This window comes from Molossus molossus, unplaced genomic scaffold (assembly GCF_014108415.1).
Source record: "Molossus molossus isolate mMolMol1 unplaced genomic scaffold, mMolMol1.p scaffold_m16_p_7, whole genome shotgun sequence".
In the NCBI taxonomy this organism is placed as follows: domain Eukaryota; kingdom Metazoa; phylum Chordata; class Mammalia; order Chiroptera; family Molossidae; genus Molossus; species Molossus molossus.
In genome coordinates, this window is record NW_023425401.1 from 34,219,898 (window position 1) to 34,243,175 (window position 23,278).

Below are 23,278 nucleotides of genomic sequence, written 5' to 3' on the forward strand. Positions count from 1 at the left end.
GTTTGCAAATGTAAAGTCCCTGGTGCAATCCCAGGCTCACTCTAATGCTCATAAATGATAGAGTGGAGATTCAAGAAAATATTTCTTAGGACATGAAGATAGTTTCAAAACAAATGATTTCTTAATGATTACACTGGAGATGATAATTAACATCTTAAACTTATAACCAATCTAGTTTGAAATAATAGTGTATAAAAACTTTTCTATTATACAGCTTTGCCTCTCCCCTTTTATGTTGTTATTGTCACAAAATACACATTGTGTAGCCATTAACATAGATTTATTACTGTCATGTGTATTTTTCTTTTTAATCATATCAGGAAAAAAGGAGTTCTAAACCAAAATACAGCAATATTATTTTATATATTTACCTAAGTAGTTACCTTTGCCAGTGTTTTTTATTTCTTCATATGTCTTTGAGTTACTGTCCGGTGTCCTTTTATTTCAACCTGAGGGACTTCCCTTTCATATCTCCCTTTAGTCAGATGTACTGGCAACAAACTCCCTCCACTTTTGTTTACCTAGGGATGTCTTAATTTCGCCTCTATTTTTGAAAGATAATTTTTCTGGATATAGGATTCTTGGTTAACAGTTTTTCCATTCAGCATTTTAAATATGTCATCCCATTGCCTTTGACCTCCATAGTTTCTAGTGAGAAGTTGGCTGTTAATCTTATTGAGTATCTTTTGTAGGTGATGAGTTGCTTATCTCTTGCTGCTTTCAAGTTTCTTTGCTTTTTGACAGTTTGATTTATAATCTGTCTGAATGTGGATCTCCTTGCCTTATATTCCTGTGTCTAGAAAGTGCTGAAATGAAGGATCCCAATAATGGTGGTGAGTTAAATTATTATCATTTAATGATAATAATAGTGATCATGAGTCATCCATCAATAGAACATAATCAGTATATTGTGGTTAAAAAGTCAAGAAAATATTTAATGCATGCTACAAAGAATTCCATTAAAATCTTTGTTATTTTATTTTTCTTTTTTAAATTAAATGTAATGGGGTAACATTGGTTAATAACATTATATAATTTTCAGTTTACAAGATTATAGTTTGAGCCCAGCTGGTGTGGCTCAGTGGATTAAGTGTTGTCCCATGGACTGAGAGGTCCTGGTTCGATTCCGGTCAGGGCACATGCCTGGGTTGTGGGCTTGATCCCCAGTAGGGGGCGTGCAGGAGACAGCCAATCATTGTTTCTCTCTCTCATATCAATGTTTCTATCTGTCTCTCCCTTCCTCTCTTTCTCTAAAAAAAAAAAAAAATCAGTAGAAACATTTTTTGAAAAAAAAGATTCTAATTTGACGCCTATGACATCTGCATGCTCCCCTCCCAAAGTCTAGTTTTCTACTATTACCATATATTTGACCCTCTTTACCTACTTCACCCTCCCCCCACCTTCTTTCCCTTCTTGTAATTACCATTCTGTTGTTGATATCTGTGAGTTCTTATTTGAAAAACTTTAATTTTTAAAAATAATTTGTGGGCTTAAGATGGGTAAGAATGTGGTATCTAAAATATTCACTTTTGTGGAATACTTAGTTGCCTAACAGATTCCCAGTATGAATTGTTTCTATGATTTCTTTGCAAAAGAAAAATTCTGCCTTGGAGGAGTTATAGTTACAGCTACATTTACAAATTCTTATCTGTGTTAGTTTTTAATCGCTCTTTATAGTATGAAATGTTTACCTTGTTATCTGAAATATTCCTCCACCAAACATCACATTCTAAAATGAAATTGATATATAGACACATTAAAAACCATAACTTATATACTTTTACATTTTAACAAAACAACCTAATTTCAGATTCTTATATTTAGCAGTTGATAGAGATACCAGTTCTTTGAACTTTTCCCATTGTGTTCTGCTTTCTTATCTTTTAATAGTTTCCTGCTGGTGTTCTTAACACAATAACTCCTGGAAATCTTGCTGGAATAAGTCTCATTTTAAAATGTAAGATGTTAGATGTTAATTTTTATAGTGACTTAAAAAAACATGCTTTGGTTGTTTTGGTTGCATGTACCTTGTTATATTAGAAAGGGCACAGAATTTTTAGTCATGAGACCTTTATTTAGCTTTGCCATTGTGCACTCTCTTGGCCTGTGTTTCCTCATTTTTAAAACAGCTGTATAGAACCAGATAATCTCCAAAGCTCTCTCCATACTTATAAAATTCCATAATTATACCATGCAGGATTTTCCTTTGGCTCATATGATGCCCATTAGAGTAATTTGAAGACTTTGTGAGCCATCATTGTTTCTCTTGTGTTCCATAGTAATTCTGTTACTTTTGACCTGACAATTAGCCAGATATCAGAAAAATAATTTTATTTTTCTCATTCTATGGAGTTACCCCAAAATTGGCGAGCATCAAAAATAGCATACCTTTAATGAGGCAGTAATGCATACATATTATTTTTTTCTCCTAAAAAAAAATTAAACACTTAAGTTGTTTAACGTGTTTAGTTTAAAGGGCATCTTTTCAGGGTTGTTGATCAGGATTTTCTCAATAACCTGGAGGAGCAGATTGAAGAAAAGTATATGAGTAATGAAAGGAAGAAAAGTTCAATGAGAAAATGAGCTTTTATACTTGTTTTTTAGATGGTGGTTTCTTTTTCTTATTAAAAATAAAATCTCTCAATAGAAAGTTCAAATAAGCAAATATCAGAAAACACAATTCTATAATCTTATTACCTATAAATAAACAGTATCAGCATCTTGATTTATCTTTCTAACATTTTGTATGTGGGATTATACTATACATACTCTTTTGAACCGGGCATTTTCTTTTTATAATATATTACAAATGCCTTTCCATGGTTCCATGTTCAGTAAATGTGAATCTCTATCATCACTTTAAGAACTACATGGCATGTGTGTGTATGTGAAATATAGATATATAATTTATATAAGGTATATATATATTTGGCCAGGGTCTGTTTGTTTTTTACCAATTTATATTCCCACAGTGATATGGGCTCATTTTTGCAACCCCTCACAAATACTGTGCTATGACATCATTTAAAAACTTTTGTTACCCACTTTGAGGGGCTTAAATAGTATAAACCTGATTTTTCCATTTATGTTTCTTTGAGTTATTACTGTAGTTTAACATTTTCTCATATGTTTATGTTTCCTTAAAAGAAACCAATTTCAGTGTGTGTTTTTTTCCTTAGATAAGAACCTAAGACAAGGACCTGAGTGAATTAGTGCTGGGATAAATTTAGTCACCTAGTAAGGATACGATTATGAAAGATTTTTGGCTTATGGTGTAGGTGAAGCTTACTTGGTTTTATTTTATGACCCAGCAGACAGTCTTCATCACAGACGGTTAGCTAGTTTGGGCTGATTCATCATTTTTCCTTAAGGAGAGGCTCAGAGCTGGAGGAACAGGGACATTACAGGTCAGAAAGGAGACAGAATTGAACGTTGAAAGTTCTCCAGAAGGCTCACATACTCTTTTTGACTCAAGTCAGAGCTATTCGTTTTGCTTTCATAAATATCATTTAACTCACATATTTTTGAGATCAGAATATCTTTTTAAGCTCTGTTGGGTGAATTGGAGCATGTCATTTTTCTAACTAGTCATATAAGCAGGTTTAAGAGATCAAGAGTCTTCAGCTTAGTTTTTCCTGTGAAATTTCTAAACATCCTTTTTTTTTTTCACACCAGCCTATAAAGCATACATTGGGATATCCAAGCTCACCAAAGACATTCGGGAATTCCCACAATGCATGTCAGCAGTGGGTGTCGTTTGCCACCAAGAGGTCTCTGCCCCCAAATGCTGTGTTACATACAAAGGGGTTAGGAAATTAGGCTTTGGAACCAAATGGCCTGACTTCACATCTCCACTACTTACTGTCCTTGTGACTTAGGCAAAGTACTAACCTTTCTATGGTTGTTTCTTTCCTCTTTTTGTTTTTAAATGGCTTTATTGAAATATACTTTACATAACATCAGATTCACCTGTGTAAGTATATGGTTCAGTGGTTTTCAGTATATTCACCGAGTTGTGTAATCATTACCAGGATCCAATTTTAGAACGTTTTATCACCCTACAAAGAAACCCAGTACCTATTAGCATTCACTCTCCCCTTACCCACTGCCCCAGCTCTAGGCGATCACAGTCTCTGTGTATCTGCCTATTCCGGACATTTTTATAAAAGAAATCATGCAAGGCCTTCTGTGACTAGTTCCTTTTACTTAGTATGATTTCTCAAAGCTTATCCATATTTAGCATGTATCTGTACTTCATTCTTTATTTTGTTTTTTTCTGTTAATCCTCACCTGGGGACATTTTTTCATTGATTTTTTGTTCTTTTTTGTTCTTTTTTTTTTTTTTTTTTTTTAAGATAGAGGGGAAGGGAGGGAGGTGGGGGGAGAGAGAGAAAAACATCAATGTGAGTGAGACACATGGATTGGTTGCCTCCTGCACAACCTGGCGGGCTGGGGATCAAACCTGCAACCCAGGTATGTGCCCTTCACTGGGAATCAAACCCTCAACTCTTTGGTCCCTAGGCCGACGCTCTAACTACTGAGCCAAACTGGCCAGCATGTGTATTTCACTCATTTTAATTACCAAGTAGTATTCCATTATATGAATATGCCACATTCTATTTATCTATCATCAGTTGATAGACATTTAGGTCATTTCTACTTTTTGGCTATCATGAATGATGCTGCAATGAACATTTGTTTACATATATTGTTTCTTCATCTGTAAAATGAATAACATCCCATAGAGTTGTGAGGACTCAAAATGTCAAAATATGGAGAATTAGCTAGTAGACAAAGAGCTAACAAGTGTTAGTTAATAAATGCGATATAGCCCTGGCTGGTTTTGCTCAGTGGTTAGATCATCGACCCATGGACCAAAGGGTCTCGGGTTTGATTCTGGTCAAGGGCACGTACCTCGGTTGCAGTTCAATCCCGGGCCCTGGTTGGGTTGTGTGGGAGGCAACCCATCGAAATGTCTCTCTTACGTCGTGTTTCCCTCTCTTTCCCTCATTCCCACTTTCTCTGAAAATCAATGAAATCAATGAAAAATTGTCCTTGGGTGGGGATTAAAAGAATAAACAAATAAATAGCCCTGGCTGGTTTGGCTCAGCAGTTAGAGTGTCGGCCTGGGGACCAGAGAGTCCCGGGTTCGGTTACCACTAAGGGCACTTACGTCGGTTGCAGTTTGTCCCCAGCCCTGGTTGGTCGTGAGGGTGGCAGCCACTCGATATGTCCCTTTCACATCGACGTTTCTCTCTCTCTTCCTCTCTCTCCCTCCCACTCTCCCTTAACAAAAAATGTAAAAATGTCCTCGGGTGAGGGTAAAAATAATAATAATAAATAAATAAATAAATAAGTGATATATTAGTGTGTGAGTCCTCATTTAACATCAGTTACAACATATGACTTAGAGTACCATGCTTTCTTAATGACCTAAAGGTTCTCTCTTTTACTTTGCTTCTGACTTTTCCCTGAGTTATAATTTTGAAAAATTTTGTTCATTCACCTAGTGTGTGTTAGACACTCTGTTGGGTGCTGTGGAGATTTAAAAGAAAAGAATAAGCCCTGGCCAGTTTGGCTCAGTGGTTAGAGTGTCGGCCTGCGGTCCGGAGAGACCCGGGTTCGGTTCCCGCTAAGGGCACGTACTTCGGTTGCAGTTTGTCCCCGACCCTGGTTGGTCGTGCGGGTGGCAGCCACTCGATGTGTCCCTTCACATCGATGTTTCTCTCTCTCTCTCTCTTCCTCTCTCTCCCTCCCACTCTATCTGTACAAAAGATGGAAAAATGTCCTCGGGTGAGGATTAAAAAAAATAAAAATAAAAAAAATAAATAAAAATAAATAAATAAAAGAAAAGAATAAGCAAAGTTATGGAGACGTACTTTTACTTATTTATTTGCTGCAAAAAAACACTTTATTGTTTCCATTTGGCCCAACGCATGGGAGAGGGGCCTCCAGGGTGGTTAAAAGCACAGTTAGTGGTTTCAGGGACAGAGATGCTCAGGCAAAAGCCAGACACCAGGGGCATGCAGAGGGGCCCCTCAAAGACCTCTGGGCTCTAAAGGCCCCTAATCGTGCTTGAGGGCGAGCCTCTCAGGGAGATACCCACCCAGCCCAGCCTGGGGGCCAGCCAGCCTGCGGAGGTGAGTCAGGTGTTGCCCATCTCCTTGATGAGTTTCACCTCCTCACCCAGAAGGTGGTTCTCCAGGAAGTCACAGAGGCGAAGGTCTGCTCAGGTAGAACCCAGGGAATGCAGATTCCAAAGGGCCTAGTGAAGGTTCTTCTCCAAGGCCATGGTGGCTTCCACGGCGTCCTGAGATTTGCCCTACCTGTCGTGGGAAGGCTTCAGCACCTCCTGGAAGAGAATGTGGCTGCCTCTTTAAGAGGTGCTCAGCACCCTCGCTCTTCTCCACCAGCTCCAGGAAGAAGTGGCCGTGCCTTCCAGAGCCACATCGTCTCGGTGGAAATAGAAGCCCAGGGACAGGAGGTGCAGGGGGCCTGCAGAGGCAGGTTGGCCAGGCTGATGACAGCCTCCACCTCGGTGGAATTAATTCTGACAAATGTAGAAGCTCATGGTTTTTCATCAATAGCAGTTCAGGTAAAAAAAAAAAAAAATGGCGAAAAATAGTGTTGGCTGGTCCCAGAGGCTGAGGATGGCTGAGGTAGTTTCGACGGGGAAAGAGGTCTGAGGGTGGTCGGAGGCTGGAAGAAGGGGCGCCTCTGGGTCTGTCCCATCCAAACACTGTTGAAGCAAGAGACAGATCTGAGACAGATCTGAGGACCAGTGAAGGTACTGCCTACGGAGACACACTTTTAGTTTGTGGCCACCTTGTTTTCTAATCTGTAATCTCTGAGCTGCCAGTAGGTTTTAGGACATGAGGACCCCCAAACCCTTCCTGACGCCAAATGTCACAGGTTTTTTTGTCTCTTTAATTCATTCACTCTCGTCAGGCTCTTATTTTGACCAACATATCTATGTTTGTGAAGTGGCTGATTGAAGCTAACTGTTGTGTAAGGAAAAGCCTAAATCTAAAGTAATTATTTCTAGGTAGAGACCTCAGCAGATAAAAGTACTTTCTCATTCCTGGCTGTAGCTGGAGATGGTAAATGGTGTTTTTTCTAATCAAGATGTAAACATGCCTAATTTTCTCAATTGCCATGTTTCTTTTCGTCGAGATGGCTTTATGTTTTTTGAATTTACAAAACTACTTTGTATTGGACTCAGCAAAAGTATCAACTCATCATCATCTAGCTCTTTTTCTTCTCTTGACCTTGGAGACGTAGTCATCTGCATAGTGACTCAGAATTCAGATGTTGAATATTTTGCCCCAGCTACCATTCTCTTCCCTATAAAAGAAAATATATATGTTTATGATTTCCTCATTCGATTCTGCTCTAAAATTTTCTTCTTGCCGTAATAATGCATAGTTAGCATAACAGCGATACCACTCATTCTCTCTGCCTTTCATGCAGATAAAATGCATTAGCCATTTGATAATATGACTCTAATGTTTGCTGTAGGACTGTGAAAGAAATTTGATTTCTGTTGTTTAATGTCCATTTCAGGAATTCACCTGAATGTGAGCAGAATGTCACACAGGCAGCTTTTATGCCCGTGAAGACATCCTAAATAATCGTACACCAGTTTTGTGCTAATCAGTAGCAGTGTGTTTCTATATACACACGTTTTAGCGTTTGCTCAACTTTAAATATTTACTGTAGTGCAAGTCACATCTTGTAAACTTGCCCAGCTTTGGGGGTTCCCATTTAATTTGTAAAAGGTTTTTTTGATTAATGGATACAAAAGTATTAATAATAGATCCACATTGCCAGGTGGATGTAGATAGAAGCTAAAACTAGATTAGTAGAGCCCTGGCCAGTTTGGCTCAGCGGTTAGAGCGTCGGCCTGCGGTCCAGAGAGACCCGGGTTCGGTTCCCGCTAAGGGCACGTACTTCGGTTGCAGTTTGTCCCCGGCCCTGGTTGGTCGTGCGGGTGGCAGCCACTCGATGTGTCCCTTCACGTCGATGTTTCTCACTCTCTCTCCCTTCCTCTCTCTCCCTCCCACCCTATCTGTACAAAAAAATGAAAAAAAAAAAAAAATCCTCGGGTGAGGATAAAAAATAAATAAAATAAAACTAGATTAGTAGAATCTTTAAAGATGAACTGGAAGAACATCAACTATGAAACTTTCTTATAACACTCTCTTTAAGGCTATAAGGAATGAAATGATTTAGTAGGTAAAAGATGTTGATTGTATTCCCCTGTCAGATTATGGTAGCCTTGTGTAACTGTGAGGAGCAAAAGGGTGTCCCTGCTTTAGAGTTACTGTGGCTACGCCTTCCTGTGCATGCCACTTCTGAGCAGGGGTTGTTTAATTGAGGGTTTTAGGAGAACGTGTGTCGGAGCATTGGACTCAGCCTTTAATTAAATTCTGTATCTTTGTATTATTTTAAAGTACTTCTCACCTCCTCGCTTCCTCTTACCATTGAGTGCTTTCTTATTCTGGGTTCCATATTTCTTTTTGCAGTGAGCTTATCTGTCTGTCTGTCTGTCTGTCTTCCTTTCTCTACTTTTCCTCCATAAAATGTTCCTCAGGCCAGGAACCTCCAGTAAGAATCCTGGGAAGAAACCTCATGGCCCCTTGGGAAAGATGAATTAGTCTGCTCTGCTGCTGTCCGTTACTTTTGCCCGTGGACGTGCTCGTGGAGGAACGATTTCAGGGGAATAGTCAGTCTTTCAGCAAGTCAGAACTGGAGGAAATTACCACTGCTTATGTGTTGAGCTTAATTCATTTTGTCTAATATATAAGATGTATTTGAAGTCAGACATGATGTTTCCAAGTCATTTAATCATTTCAAAATGTTGATACGTGCTTTGTTGTAAGAAATAGAAACCCAACTCAAACTGGGAAAGCATGAAAGTGACATCCTGGCTCATGTAACCAGTAATCCAGGGAGGGGAAGGTCGGGCACAGACAGGTCCAGGTGCTTAAACAGTGTCATCCGGAATCTCCTGCCCGTCACCTCTCTGCTCTGGCTGTTTGGTGTTGGCTGAGTGTTTACCATGGTAGGCTCACTAAAGTGATGGCAAAGATGGCCTTCAGCAGCTGCAGGCTTATATGTTGCAAGTTGGGTAATCCCAGAATAAAGAGAGCTTTACTGTCCCAGAAGGTTTAGTAAAATTCCTGGGACTGATTCTCATGGTCCTGTCCATCCTTGAATTAATCATTGTCACTCTGTTTGTTCAGGGTTGGTTACATGCCATCCTGCACTGGTGCCCCCCAATGCCATATTACCTGAGTATGGAATAGAGTAGTTCCTCAACACAAAATGAGTATATGGTTTCCAGAAGAGGTGATGGATGTGGAACGCAGACACCACAGATATATACTATAATAGGATGTGGAATGAATTCACTTTTCATGTGATACATAAATTTTCATGTACTGTTTATAGAATTTATTTGGAATTATTACATACTCGTGTATCATTACTTCAAGTTTTACATATCAATCTTCTCTCCCACATCTAGATAGTAGTAAAGCTCTCAAAGACAATTCCCGTCTTTAGATCTGTTGGAATCTCTAAAACCAAACACTGTGTCTGCACATAGTAGGTACTGATAAATGTTTTATGGGTGCCGTTGAAATGATGATTTCCTTCTGGCAGCATGCTTATGATTGTTGTTGGCAAATACTTTTGGAGTTACACCATCCAGTGTCGGTTGAGAATAAATGTGTGCCCAGTCCATATTTAATGAGAAAAATGAGAGCACCCGGCCGGTATCCAGTAGTGTAGGGCTAGTGGAATGTGTGAACATAAATTTGGTGCATGCGAGCTATAGTCACAGAATGTACTTCATGGACTATAAAGAAAGAGATTAGAGATTTTTTTTTTAAATTATTTTCAGTTCCAAAGACAGGCTGTAGTTCAAAAAAATTTAGTGTAGCATTCTTAGTCACCTATGCCAGACATCTTACTATTTGATATACAAATATTTAATAGTGTGGGGGGAAAAGTGACAGGAAAAAAAATCCTCATAGGACTTCCTGTGACAGGTCAAAGTTTAATCACGGCAAATAATGCAGATTTCCCTTTTATTATAAGCACAATAGAAAGGCAGGGCTTGTGTTTCCAAAGTATGTTGTTTGGGAGACCTTTGTAAATCATAATCTTTGGAAATCCCAAACTTATTGGATGTAATCCCATCCATTCGATGAAGACAACTTGCCTATGCAATAGATCCAGAATAGCAAGTTAAATAGAGAACATGAACAGGAAGCAGTCATTAAGAATTACAATGGGTAGGATGCAGAGTTAATTCACAGAGATACTGTGTTATGAGATAATTACATCACTGGGACAGCTGGAAAGCTGAGTGCTGTGCTGGACCACAGAGCTTGCTGTCTGCTCTGCAGCTGGGGGTCAGGACAGTAGAGACAGCAGGAGAATTATTTTATGGGATAGCGAGGGGCTTGGCTGACTAAATTGTGAAATGATAACCTATCTGCCTCTTTGGGATTGTGTTTTCACAGCTAAACTGCATTCATATACTCAATAAGTGCTGAGAACCCCTTTTCACTTCTACTTTTTTGAACATTCACTTGGGTCACATTAAGCTAAGCTCTAATAGATAAATATTGAATGGTAGTTTTCATTTCCTCTAAAAGTAATCTGAGATATTGTTCATATTCAACACAGTGTGATATAGTCCTCGCAGGGAGCTGCAGTCTTGCGATCACTGAAATGGTATTTTTGTCAGTTTACTGAATAGCAAAAAAAAGAAAAAAAAATGGTTTAAAAAGTCTTGAGATGTTGGTCAATGCAAGGAATCATACAAAGTTATTTTCCAGTGTTTATGTTCAAATGTTCAGACCTGTCTGGCTCTTTTGTTTTGCAAGTGTAGGGGTTCTAGGCAGCCTGACCACATTCCTCATTGATTTATATAAATATATTACAGATTGTTAACCTCTTGCCAAATATCAGGGATTTCAGTTCTTGTTTAGCTCAGTTCCTTTCTGTGAGATTTGCATTTATCTTTTCTTTAGTTCCCACCAAAGTGACTATTATTGATTTGGGGTAATTCCAGAGGGAGTCATTGTAGATGAAAAAGCATCATATATATTATGTTCTAAAATTCTTAAGATTAATATTTATAACTATTTAATCAAAATGCATTTTCTACCCATTATGACTAATATAACTTAATTTTTCTTCTGATAATGTCTACTAAACAGTTAAATCAAACTAAATTTCTTAGTGTAGAGAAGTATTTGTTTACTAAACAAATAAAACTAAATATTTTAGTGTAGAGAAATATTTCCCAAAATGTCTTCTGTATAATACTGGACCTATAGGATGTTGATACCCAGCATTAGAACCAAAAAAAAAGGGATATCCTGCAGGTCCTCCTAGGACTTTTACTTCCCTTGATGTCAATTTTGGGAGAGAATGTAATATGCTTCATTTCCCAAATGAAATTTATAATGCCATCTTTAAAAAAAAGATTGTCTCTTGCCCTAGCCAGTGTGACTCTGTTAAGCGTCTTCCCATGCACCAAAAGGTTGTGGGTTTGATTCCTGCTCAAGGCACATGCCTGGGTTGAGGGCTCAATCCCCAGTCGGGGTATGTGCAGGAGGCAACTGATGGATATTTCTCTCTCTCTAAAATCAATAAAAACATATTTTTTCTTTTTTTCTTTATTGATTTTAGAGAGAGAGGAAGGGAGAGGGAGATAGATTTGGCCCACAACCTGGGCATGTGCCCTGATAGAGAAACGAACCAGCGACCATTTGGTGCATGGGTCCACGCTCAACCATTGAGCCACACTGGCTGGGCTAAAAAACATTATTTTTATTAAAAAAAAAAAAAAAAAAGATTATCTCCTTGAACCAGCATAAACCACTTCTACCTTGCACCATTCTTTTTGTAGCCTAGAATATATCATTACATACATTAAAATTCATATAAGAAGGTTCTACTCTGCACTGTGCCACAACTCTTTAAAAATTCCACTTTAAAAAATTTCCAATTAAAATTAGGGCCTTTTCAGTTGGTAGTTACAAGATAGTCATGAAGATGTAAAGTACAGCATAGCGAATAGTCAATAATATTGTAATAACTACATATAGTGCTAGGTGGGTGTTTGAAATATTGAGGGGAACATTTTGCAAAGTAGATGGTTGTCTAATCATGTATACTGTACATCTGAAACTAATACAGAATAATATTGAATGTAAATCGTAGTTGAAAATAAAATTTTAAAAATGAATAAAACTATAGTAGGGCCTTTCTCAAAATAGTGAGTCTTAATATTTTGAAGAAAGTGCTAGAACTTTGAGGAAAATAACTTGGGTGGGTTAGATGTTATTCTTGAATTGTGTCACACACAGAATGTTTGAAACGGTTTCGGGAGATGAAGCAACAGCCCACGGCCGTTAGGTAACTTCACGACGGTTTGAGAGCAGGTGACCGGGCTCAGCAGTGTTCTGTGGTCACTTCATTCTCCAGTCACGCCCCAGTCAAACTTGTGTTTTTCTTTTGGAAATTCCTAAAATATCTTACATCTAAAAACTCTAAGTGCAACAAGGACTAGAGTTAACTAAAATCACTGCTGACCCGAGGCCGTGCTAAACACGATGTCCTCGTTGAGGAAATGTATTAATTATAACGGAAAACATGTTTAATGTCACATTTAAGCAGCACAGCTGCAGCTGTGCCGTCCCGCGTTTTTGCTGGAGTTTAGTACATACCATCTTCGGCTCATTGCTCTTGTCTTTTATTACAAAAGTGGAAGCAACAGATAGGAAGAAGCTTGGTGATTGTGGAACTCCTTTTTCTTCAAAAGGAAACAAAAAGTGAAGTTGTCCAAGTGTATGGGGTTGATGGGAAGATGTTCATGGGAGCCTGTGAATAAATGGTAGTTGCCTGAAATTGCCAAATTTAAAAAGTTACTTTGATAAACATCGCAGGTGTCAGATCCATGCTCAATAGCAATCATATTTTTCATAGTAAGGCACTCAGGTGACTTTTTTTTTTTTTTTTTAATCCTCATCCAAGGACATTTTTCCATTTTCTGTACAGACAGAGTGGGAGGGAGAGAGGGGAAGAGAGAGAGAGGGAAACATCGATGTGAAAGGGACACATCGAGTGGCTGCCACCCGCACGACCAACCAGGGCCGGGGACAAACTGCAACCGAGGTACGTGCCCTTAGCGGGAACCGAACCCGGGTCTCTCCGGACCGCAGGCTGATGCTCTAACCGCTGAGCCAAACCGGCCAGGGCTCAGGTGACTTTTGGTACTATCTTTAATACATTTTCTAAGTAGGAATTTTTGCTTTATCAGAACAATATTCCAGAATAAGTTCCATTAGTGACATTGGAAGACTAAAAGTTAGAAAAAAATAACTTTAAAAATAGATGATTAAAACTTTAGCAATCAGGATATTTGGAAGTAGATAAATATGAGAAAGAAATTCAGGTGTTCTTAGATTTTAATGGAGTTGTAGAACTTACCCCTAACTGCCCAGAATTAAAAAGTAGTTTGAGCCCTGGCCAGTTTGGCTCAGTGGTTAGAGTGACAGCCTGCGGACCAGAGAGAGCTGGGTTCGGTTCCCGCTAAGGGCACGTACCTTGGTTGTAGTTTGTCCTCGGCCTCAGTTGGGGTTGTACGGGTGGCAACCAGTTGATGTGTCTCTCTCACATCGATGTTTTTCTCTCTTTCTCTCTCGCTCGCTCTCTTCCGCCCTCTCTCCTTCCCATTGTATCTGAATATAAATGCAAAAATGTCTTCGGGTAAGGATAAAAAGGAAAAAAAAAAAGTAGTTTGAATCTGGCTGTGAAGTGTGTGTGGTTGGTGGTGATATTATTCACCCTACTAGATTTAACTTAATTATAGTGTTCTTAAGTTTCTGTTAAAGTTTAGTTTAGATTCACAGAGAAGTATCAATATTGTGGGACCCATATAGCCTAGAAATGCAGTCAGGTGTAAGGTGAACCAGCCAGGCATTAAAATTTTAACATAGGTAATATACAAAGTATAATTGAAAGTCAACCTACATTTTAGTAATTGGGTTATTGCACATTTTATAGCTAGTCTCTTTGAAGGGTGTTATTAAAATTTTAATATGAAAGAAAATAATATGAATAGCATTTTATTAGCTTTTTCTTAGTGTTTCTATTACATTCTTGTCAAGAAATTTACTTACAGCTTGTTTATGAGTGTTTTGTTTAATTCTTCAAATATTTGGTGAACATCTCATGTACCAAATAGTGTACTATGCGTGGTTGGAATTAAAGGAAAATTTGTCCTTTGACTTGAAAATTGTGTTTGCTATGGAAAACTTTGTTTTTGAAACTTAAATTCTGAATTGTTTATAGGATTTTATGAAAGAAGAATTCACCTATCTGAACTTGATTGTAAAGTTAAATTAGTCTGTCTTTACCATTTAAGGGTGACATAAAAATAAAGTTGAATTTCACAGTTTTGATTAGCATGCATGATATTTGGAATTTTAAAACTAAGAATGTATGCTCTTTCTAGTGAAATCATTTAATTCACCAGGATGAGAAGGCTCTCTTAGAAATAAACCATATTTCTCCATAATTCCCTCTCACTTATTTTCACAGGCATGATTGTTAACACCTTAATTAAATTCCAGGAAAAACTTCATTGCAGAGTTCAGCATCTCCACAGAATGCTCAGTCAGTCTTTTTAATAATTCTCAAACTGAGCTAAGAAGACCATACTTTTCCTAGTCTGCAGTTTTTGAAACTATCTTCATCAGCAAGTTCTACCTAAGGCCTTAAATAAGGAAACACTCCATGCAGACATTCTCATGCTCCAGTCGTGGTCCTTTGTCTTTGCTGCTATGCATTCTGTCACTACTCAGCCAAGTGCTCCTGTCCTGAACTTCCATTATTGATATTCGAGTGTCAGGTCCCGTTAGATATCGTTACATATGATCACAAGGAACGGTCAACATTTCTATTTTATCAAATCGAGGGACATATGTAGGACAGATTGCTTATTGCCATCCACTTAATATCTCTTTCTTTCTTTTTTTTTTAGGTTATTCGATGTGTGCACGGTGTCACGAACAGACAGAGAAACTAAACTAACATTAGTGTTTGAACATGTTGATCAAGACTTGACCACTTATTTGGATAAAGTTCCAGAGCCTGGAGTGCCCACTGAAACCATAAAGGTACCGGGAGTCACCCTTCTGCCTGGTCAAACAGTCACACTGTTATAGTCTGTTAAGCATTGGCATTCTTTCCTTATGAAAATTGCCAGAATTAGAGCCCCTGTTCACATACTCTGTTTTCTGGCCACAGAGTCCCCTTTCTCTCAGTGTGGCTCATAATTTCCTGCCTCGGTGGCCTTCCTTCTGATGGCCATTTCTTTGCGCTCCCCACCAGTAATCACAGCTTAACATTTTCCAGGTCCACCCCTGATACCATGTGATCAACTTTTATAGCTGGATGTAATCTCATTTGTTTTACAGCCCTTGTTCTACATATCTCTCCCTCTATCATATTTTCTGTCTAATTGTGATTACTTACCCATATCTTTCTTACCTTTTCGCTCATTTTTGAATTCTCATGGTCCCTTCACAATGCGTTATACATATAGTTACTCAATAAATAAGACACATTGTCAACCAACAGCTTAAGCATAGACTGATAAAAAAAAAAGATCATCGGCTTTTTCTGATTTATTTCTAAGTTCAAAATTTTCATTTTGGGGCGTTCATATTTTTTAAGCAGCAAGAGAAGGTAACCATACATTTATGCCATGCATTGCCACCTGCTTAGAACTTTTGAGCTTCACATTAACTTCTTCTAGGATGTTAGAGGCTGCTGAGTTGTGGAATTGTTTGCAGAAGTCTCTGTAGTTAAAACGATTGATAAGCCAGTGGAGCTAAACTAAAGCTTCACCTAGCAGGAATGGAAATGCAGTGAGGTGGGGGGAATTCTCGAGGTTGGGAGAGTCAAGCAGGGTAAAATGAGGAACGAGCAGAAAGGTGCTCCCCAAAGTGAGGTAAAGGAGAGGAGAGGAGCAGCGGAGCAGGGGTGACTAGGGGGCAAAGGGGCAGGGAATGGTGCTTGTCACTAGAAGCTTTGGACAAAGTGACTTGTTAAAAGTATTCCTGAGTTTTTCATCTTTCTTCAGGGAAAGAGAATGCCACTTGGTTCTGTGTTGAACAGATCTGCCCAGAGAGTGTTACATTTCTTCAGCCATCAGACCAGCACCCCCACGGATTACAGGGACCATTTTAGCTGATAGGGGTGGAGGTGGAGAGAGGGGGTGGTCATTTAAGGTTTGTGGTTAATGATGTATTGAAGTTTTCATAGTAAAATAAAGCAATGGTCAACTGAAATATTTCAGGCAATTAATTTGTATCTTAACGGCTAATTGAAGATTGTTTGCAAACTTAAAGGCTGAACACAATAGCTGTTTTGTCTTCATCCTTAATTTTTCAACATTTTCTAAACTAGCCCTAGCTGGTTTGGCTCAAAAGTTAGAGTGTTGGCCTATGGACCAGAGAGTTCTGGGTTTGGTTCCCACTAAGGGCACGTACCTCAGGTGCAGTTTGTCCCCGCCCCGTTGGGGTCGTTTTGGTGGCAGCCACTCCATGTGTCTCTCTCACATCGATGTTTCTCTCTCTCTTTCCCCCTCTCTACCTCCCACTCTATCTGAAGATAAATGCAAAAATGCCCTTGGGTGAGAAGGGAAAAAAAAATTTCTAAAATAAGCTAATACACTTTTCTTATAAAATATAGGGTTTTTTGTAATTGGAGCATTTGTGATTCATTAAGTTCATTATTGAAAACATGAATAATTATTTTAAAACTAGAATACCATCATATGAATAATTTTAAGCTGAATTGATACAAAATTTTTTTAAATCCTCACCTGAGGATATTTTTCCATTTATCTTTAGATAGAGTGGGAGAGAGAGAGAAACATCGACTGGTTGCCTCCTGCATGACCCCGACCAGGGCTGGGGACTGAATCATGCCCTTGACCGAAATCCAGCCCACCACTCTTTGGTCTGCAGGCTGTTGCTCCAACCACTGAGCCAAACTGGCCAGGGCGATACAAATGTATTTTTAATAAATAGTTGTATCATTTTTTTCTGTAATTGTCTTTTTAAACAATTGGAATGCAGGATAAACATCTGCTAATTAGGAGGTTCTGGCTAGTTGAGATTCTGGTTCATTGAATTTTTCCAGCACATAACCAGAGAACAGAACTATTTCATTGTATAGGCTCATTTGTGAGATGTCATTATTAATAACTATATCAAGAGAATATTGTTATTATGAACAACCTGTTGGGAACACAGGTTGGATTCTTTTTTTTTTTTCTTAAAGGATTTTATTTATTTATTTATTTTTATCCTCACCCGAGGACACTTTTGCATTCATCTTCAGATAGAGCAAGAGGGAGAGAGGGAAGAAGAGAGAGAGAGAGCCCTGGCCGATTTGGCTCAGCGGTTAGAGCATCGGCCTGCGGTCCAGAGAGACCGGGGTTCGGTTCCCGCTAAGGGCACGTATTTCGGTTGCAGTTTGTCCCCGGCCCTGGTTGGTCGTGTGGGTGGCATCCACTCGATGTGTCCCTTTCATGTCTATGTTTCTCTCTCTCTCTCTCCCTCCCACTCTATCTGAACAAAAAATAGAAAAATGTCCTCTGGTGAGGATTAAAAAAAAAAAGAAGAGAGAGAGAGAAACATCGATGTGAGAGAGACACATCGAGTAGTTGCCACTCACATGACCCCAACGGGGGCAGGGGACAAACTGCAACCGAGGTACGTGCCCTTAGCGGGAACCGAACCCGGGCCCCTCTGGTCCACGGGCCAACGCTCTAACTGCTAAGCCAAACCGGCCAGGGCCAAATTGGATTCTTTATATAGAATGCTTTGTTCTAGTAAGAGCACTTTGCTGAGTATACTTGTATAAATATTAGTTGAATATTTACAGGGAGAGTTCTGTGCTAGGTACTTTGAGGACACAAATCTGAATTAGGCATCAACCTCCGTGCAAGGACCTTAGAGTATAAGAGAAGAGATAAAGTGCACACAGGAGCATGTGGTACACATTCTGCATGGTTATTTAAATACTTTATGGTGTATTTCCAAGTTAAAAAAAATATTATTTATCCATATGTACCAAAATATTTTCTAAAATATTCTTCAGAGTCATAGATACTGCTGTTGACATTGTCTGGCATCAGTCAGAACACATCATGTTGCAAAATAGTTATAAAGTATGTAAAATATTTTAACATAAGAGAATAAAACAAAGTCTAGAAAAAACCACATATCAGACCATTTAGGCTAAGGGAATTTTCCTCCACCACCTGTCTCCTACCATGTTTTCTGTGGCACTGTTTCCCTGTTAGCCTACTTAAATCCAGGATATTCTATTGCATGTTCAGTACATAAATTGCATTGTGGGGGCAGTAGTTGAATAAAACTGGGATGCTCCATGGTCTCTAGCTAGATATTTAGGGTAAAATCTTAGTGTTCAATACTATTTTCATCAACCCGTTGAGCCCGTGATGGGCTTATTTTCCATTTATATGTATCATGTGGCAACTTTTCAAGTTCTTTTAAATACCTTTTGGTTTTTTTTAAAGGCAGAAAATCATGCTAAGAATTTGTGAAGGTTGATAGTTGGGCAAACTCACTGGGGAGATGGAGAGACTTCGTAATTATTAATTATTGCATAGTGCTTATGTCAGACTTTCATAAAGAAGTTTAAGGGTATAGGTCTGAACTGAAAATGATCGTTGAGAGGTTTGTGAGAATAAAATAAAATCTTAGGTGGTTTTTTCCAACATTTTGAAATACACCTTATTCTAAAAAAATAGACACACATATATATACATCTTAGTCATACTTCATCTTGAGGTTTTCGTCACATTCTTTACTGTCTTCTTGATGTACCAAGGTCATCCATTCATGTTGACGGTGACCTTGCATAAAGAAGCTTTGTGCCTGCTATACTGTGAAGTCAGCAAATAGCACATTTTGCCTCCTAGGTTTATCATTGCCATATCTTGTTTTCCTCTTTCTAATTCAAAGGTTATCTTTTTTTAGCGACTTCATTTTGGAGAAATTCATTGCTGTCTTTCTTCCATTTTTATTTGATCATTTGAAATTTGATATTGTCTCCTTGTACTTTCATATTTAATTAAACTTATGAGGCAGGAAATTGACACCTTATTTTTTTTCTTTTGGGGGTTCATGATACATTTTCAGTACCTTTGTTTATATAGCACCTTCAATTTATGAGGACTTTATGAGAAAAAAGAGGGGCTTGCAGATTGTTATTTTTTTCTCTTTCATGCCTTTATCTGAGAAAGGATCAGAAAGAACTGTACATAAATGTTTTCACCTTGTTCTTTAGTCATTTGTAACTGCTACCCAGAAAAAGAACTATATGGCAGGATATATATAGGGGGAGACTGCGGTGTAAAATCATAATGCTTTCCATGCTTTCAGAAGGTAATGCCCTCTTTTACTGAACCGTCGCTTGGTACTGAGGCCTCCCTTTAGGTACGACATTATCTTTCCTAGTATATGACCTGGCTTGTTTCTCTAATAAACTATTTGAGAACCTAATGTTCTTTGGAAATTCTGTGAATGTAACATGGTTTGATGAAATTGGCAGTACAATTTCACAAGTAGGAATTCGAAAACCCTGAAAAAGCACACACAAGATCAGCTATCTCTCCAAAATAGGACAGGGCTCTTTTAGCTCAAGACCATATGTATGGCCTCTTTGGATGACTCAATCTTGGAATAGACGTTATATTTTATTTACTCATCTTTGACAAATGAATTGTATGGGGCTCGAGAAAGCCAAAAAGGTTTGTGTGTCTCTGTGGGTCATTTTCTCCGTGAATTATATTTCATTTTATCTTCAGTTGAATGTTTCTTGGAGATTTCTGTTGGTTGTAATAGTTTCAGGAGGAGATAAAATGTTCTATTAGGTTTCTTTTACAAAACCCAGACTTCAGAGGCTGACACACACTCTTAATAGCACCTGTTTTCTGCCTCTGGGAAGTATCTGTTTTAATGAATAATATCTGCTTGCAGTAAACAGTGGCTCTGGTGTCAATATGGGATGCCTGGGGCTGATTCATCTTTTTCGATTCGAGCTGACATAATGCAAAGTGACTGACCAGTCCCCTGCGCTGCAGATGAGGAAAGTCTCCCAGAGCCTTCTCTCCTCTCATCCTAAAGGAATCAGGCCATGGCCCCTCTCTGCTCCTGGTGGTCTCCGTTTTGCCTGAATTATGAGCAGGTGATTTGTCTCATCTTTGCAGGACACAGAGCAAATTAACATGAAAATATCGCTTCTCAGAAAACAAGGCAGGCTTGAATGCCCTGTCGCTGCTGGTCATTAGCCATCTGCCACCGAGACTCATACTCTGTTTATCACATTTGAAATTCAGAGCAGATGTTGCATAATAAGGTGATCTTAAAAACAAGGCAAGAAATTCAAAGAACAAATACTCCACAATAATGATAAGGATCCTGGAAGGAAATTCTTTTCAATCTAATATCATGACTGGAGTGATTGAAGAGACCATGTTTTTTTAAACACACGTGCACACATCTCTCCTGATAGTCACTGAACTGCTTTGTGTAGTAACGTGAAATAATTTGAAAAGAAAGTACCTATGTCAAAGATGCCCAAGAAGACCTTAATAAAGTTAATTTTAATAAGCAAAGTGGGATGTTGCAATAACAGTAGTTTTGGTGCAAAAGACCTCTTGGGTCAGTCTTTTATGCTAAGATGGGCCTCAACTTAGAGCAATTAGACTTGCAATACTTCGCTCCTGTAGTGCATGCAGTTGGCTCTCTTAGGGCTCATAGTTGGCCAGCATGGTTTCCCAGACAGTTTGTTTTTTTTATTGGTCCTCAAGATCCTGTGTTCCCCATATCCTTTCCCTTTACTGCTCCTGCCTCCACCATCTTTACCACTAGTGCTCTCTCTCTCTCTCTCTCTCTCTCACACACACACACACACACACACACACACACACACACACACTGCTTTCCTAGGCTTTGTCGCAGTTTCTTCTTCAGTCTCTGGCTTTTAGTCTCTCTCCAACCTGAGTCCTAAGAGTCTTTCATTTTAGCTCCATTCCTCTTCCACATCAACCTAGCATTTTATCAGATTGATTACTGTGATGTTTTACCCAGTTGATTTATGCACATTCTAGACCCTTATTATGCCTTTATAGAAAGCACATTATTTGTAGTATATGAACTATTGTGCCTAGAGGCATTCTGTGTTTTTAAACACAGGCATCTGAACTTTTATCAGAAATGTGACCTATATTATACTTTTTCTCGGTGGAAAGTTAGCTTCAAATAGTCTTTTGACTCAAAGGAAATGTTTTCTCCACACAAACCAGACCCTCATGCACACCCTTATCTATGTATGTCCTGCCCTGCCCCCCACCCCACACACAGAATTTGGGGGGATTTTTAGAAAGAGGAATATCATATATATTGCTAAGTAAAAGTTAAGCATCCAGTCTGAGAGTAGCAAGAGGGTTAAATCAAAGTTGTACCAGCAGTTGGCCATTGACTCCAGCAGGAGAGAGGATTGGAAGTGAGTCGATCCTGAGTTCACCCCAGGTTTAGTGGGAAATGTAGGACAATTGAGCTGTAGCGGTGGTAACTTTTAATAATTCAAGAAGCTTCTTCAGGGAGAACATTTTTAGATCATCTAGATTTTGAAGTTTCTCCCAGAAACAAATCCGTAAGCAATTTCCCAGGCCCTTGTAGTAGCTCAATTCATATCAGGAGACAAAGGACAGAATTATGCAAATACATTTATCTAAAAGTATGTTATAACAAACTATAACAGTTATTTAGTGGTTTGGGTGTTTTTGCTTTTTTTCTAAAAGGAAATATGGGTTAAAAAATAAAAGCTAGTGTCATTCTAAAGGTACTGTTAGACTGAGTCACTAAAATAAATAGTGAGTAACTAAAATAAGCAAATGACACTTGATCAAGCTAAGTTGGAATCTCTTTAGAAAATACTTTTTCAACCTGGCCAGATTGGCTCAGGGGTTAGAGCGTCCATCCACCTGAGGACCAAAGAGTCACAGGTTTGATTCCCAGGCAAGGGCACGTACCTGGTTCGATCCCCGGCCCTGGTCAGTGGTCATAAGGGAGGCAGCCAGTCGATGTGTCTCTCTCACATTGATGTTTCTCTCTCTCTCTCTCCCTCCCACTGTATTTGAAAATCAATGGAAAACTGTCCTCGGATGAGGATTAACAAAGAAAATACTTTCTCACCTTAGGTATTGACTCTGTTTACAGAGCCCATGAAAAATGTTTCCGACAGTATACACCCAGCCTGTATCACTATGGTGACAGATAGCAGAGTGATGCTCGGCACAGAAGAGGGATCTCATCTAAGTTTAGAATGCACCTAGACTTCCTGGTTCCAGTCTCCTTTCTGGCTCTTTTCCTCTAAATGTTGGAACATTCAGGGTTCACCCTTAGCTCCCTTCTCTTGGCTGTCTACACTTTCTGGCAAGTGATGTTGTTTAGCCCCAAATTTTCATATATCATTTATTCGCCAGCCTGACTTCTCCCCCATGCTCTAGATGCGTTATAGTCAACTAAGCATTTGATAGCAAATATTTTAATCAAAACATATCTTTCTAACTCAAGCCTTCCCCCATCTGTTCATTTGTTTAAGCTCCAAACCTAGGCATCCTTTTTGGTTTCTAGCTTTCCTTAGCTTTCTTTATTTAACCCATTAGTAAGTACTTTTGGGTTTATCCTTCAAAGATATCCACAATCTGACCTGGAGACTACTGTGCTAAGTGAAATAAGCCAATCAGAGAAAGACAAATACCACATGATCTCACTTATTTGTGGAATATAATGAACAAGGTGGGCTGATGAACAAAATAAACCCAGAGACATAGAAAGTGTGGTTCAGACTGACAAACCACAGAGTAGGGTGGGGGGTGGATGGATGAGATGAACCAAAGAACTTACATGCATGTACGCATAACCAGTGCACATAGACAACAATGCTGGGGGGAGATGGGGAGGAAGCGCCTAGGGGGAGAAAAGGAGAAACATCTGTAACAAAAATTAATTAATAAAAATTGGAAGGAAAAAAAAAGATATCCCCAATCTGACTATGTCTCAATATCTTTATGGCTAAGGCTGCTAACCAGCTTCCTAACTCAACATGCTGCTTCTACTTCTGCCCCTTTATAGATCACCCTCTG

At 38.9% G+C, this 23,278-nt stretch overlaps 1 protein-coding gene across 1 annotated transcript in view; it reads left to right on the forward strand.

Moving 5' to 3' along the window:
• The window catches only part of CDK6 (cyclin dependent kinase 6), a 241,563-nt gene that overhangs the window by 52,411 nt on the left and 165,874 nt on the right, over positions 1-23,278 (forward strand). Inside the window, exon 3 of the mRNA XM_036247057.1 lies at positions 15,068-15,203. Within this exon, the coding sequence (XP_036102950.1) occupies positions 15,068-15,203 (136 nt within the window). The remainder of the gene's footprint in view (positions 1-15,067; positions 15,204-23,278) is intronic.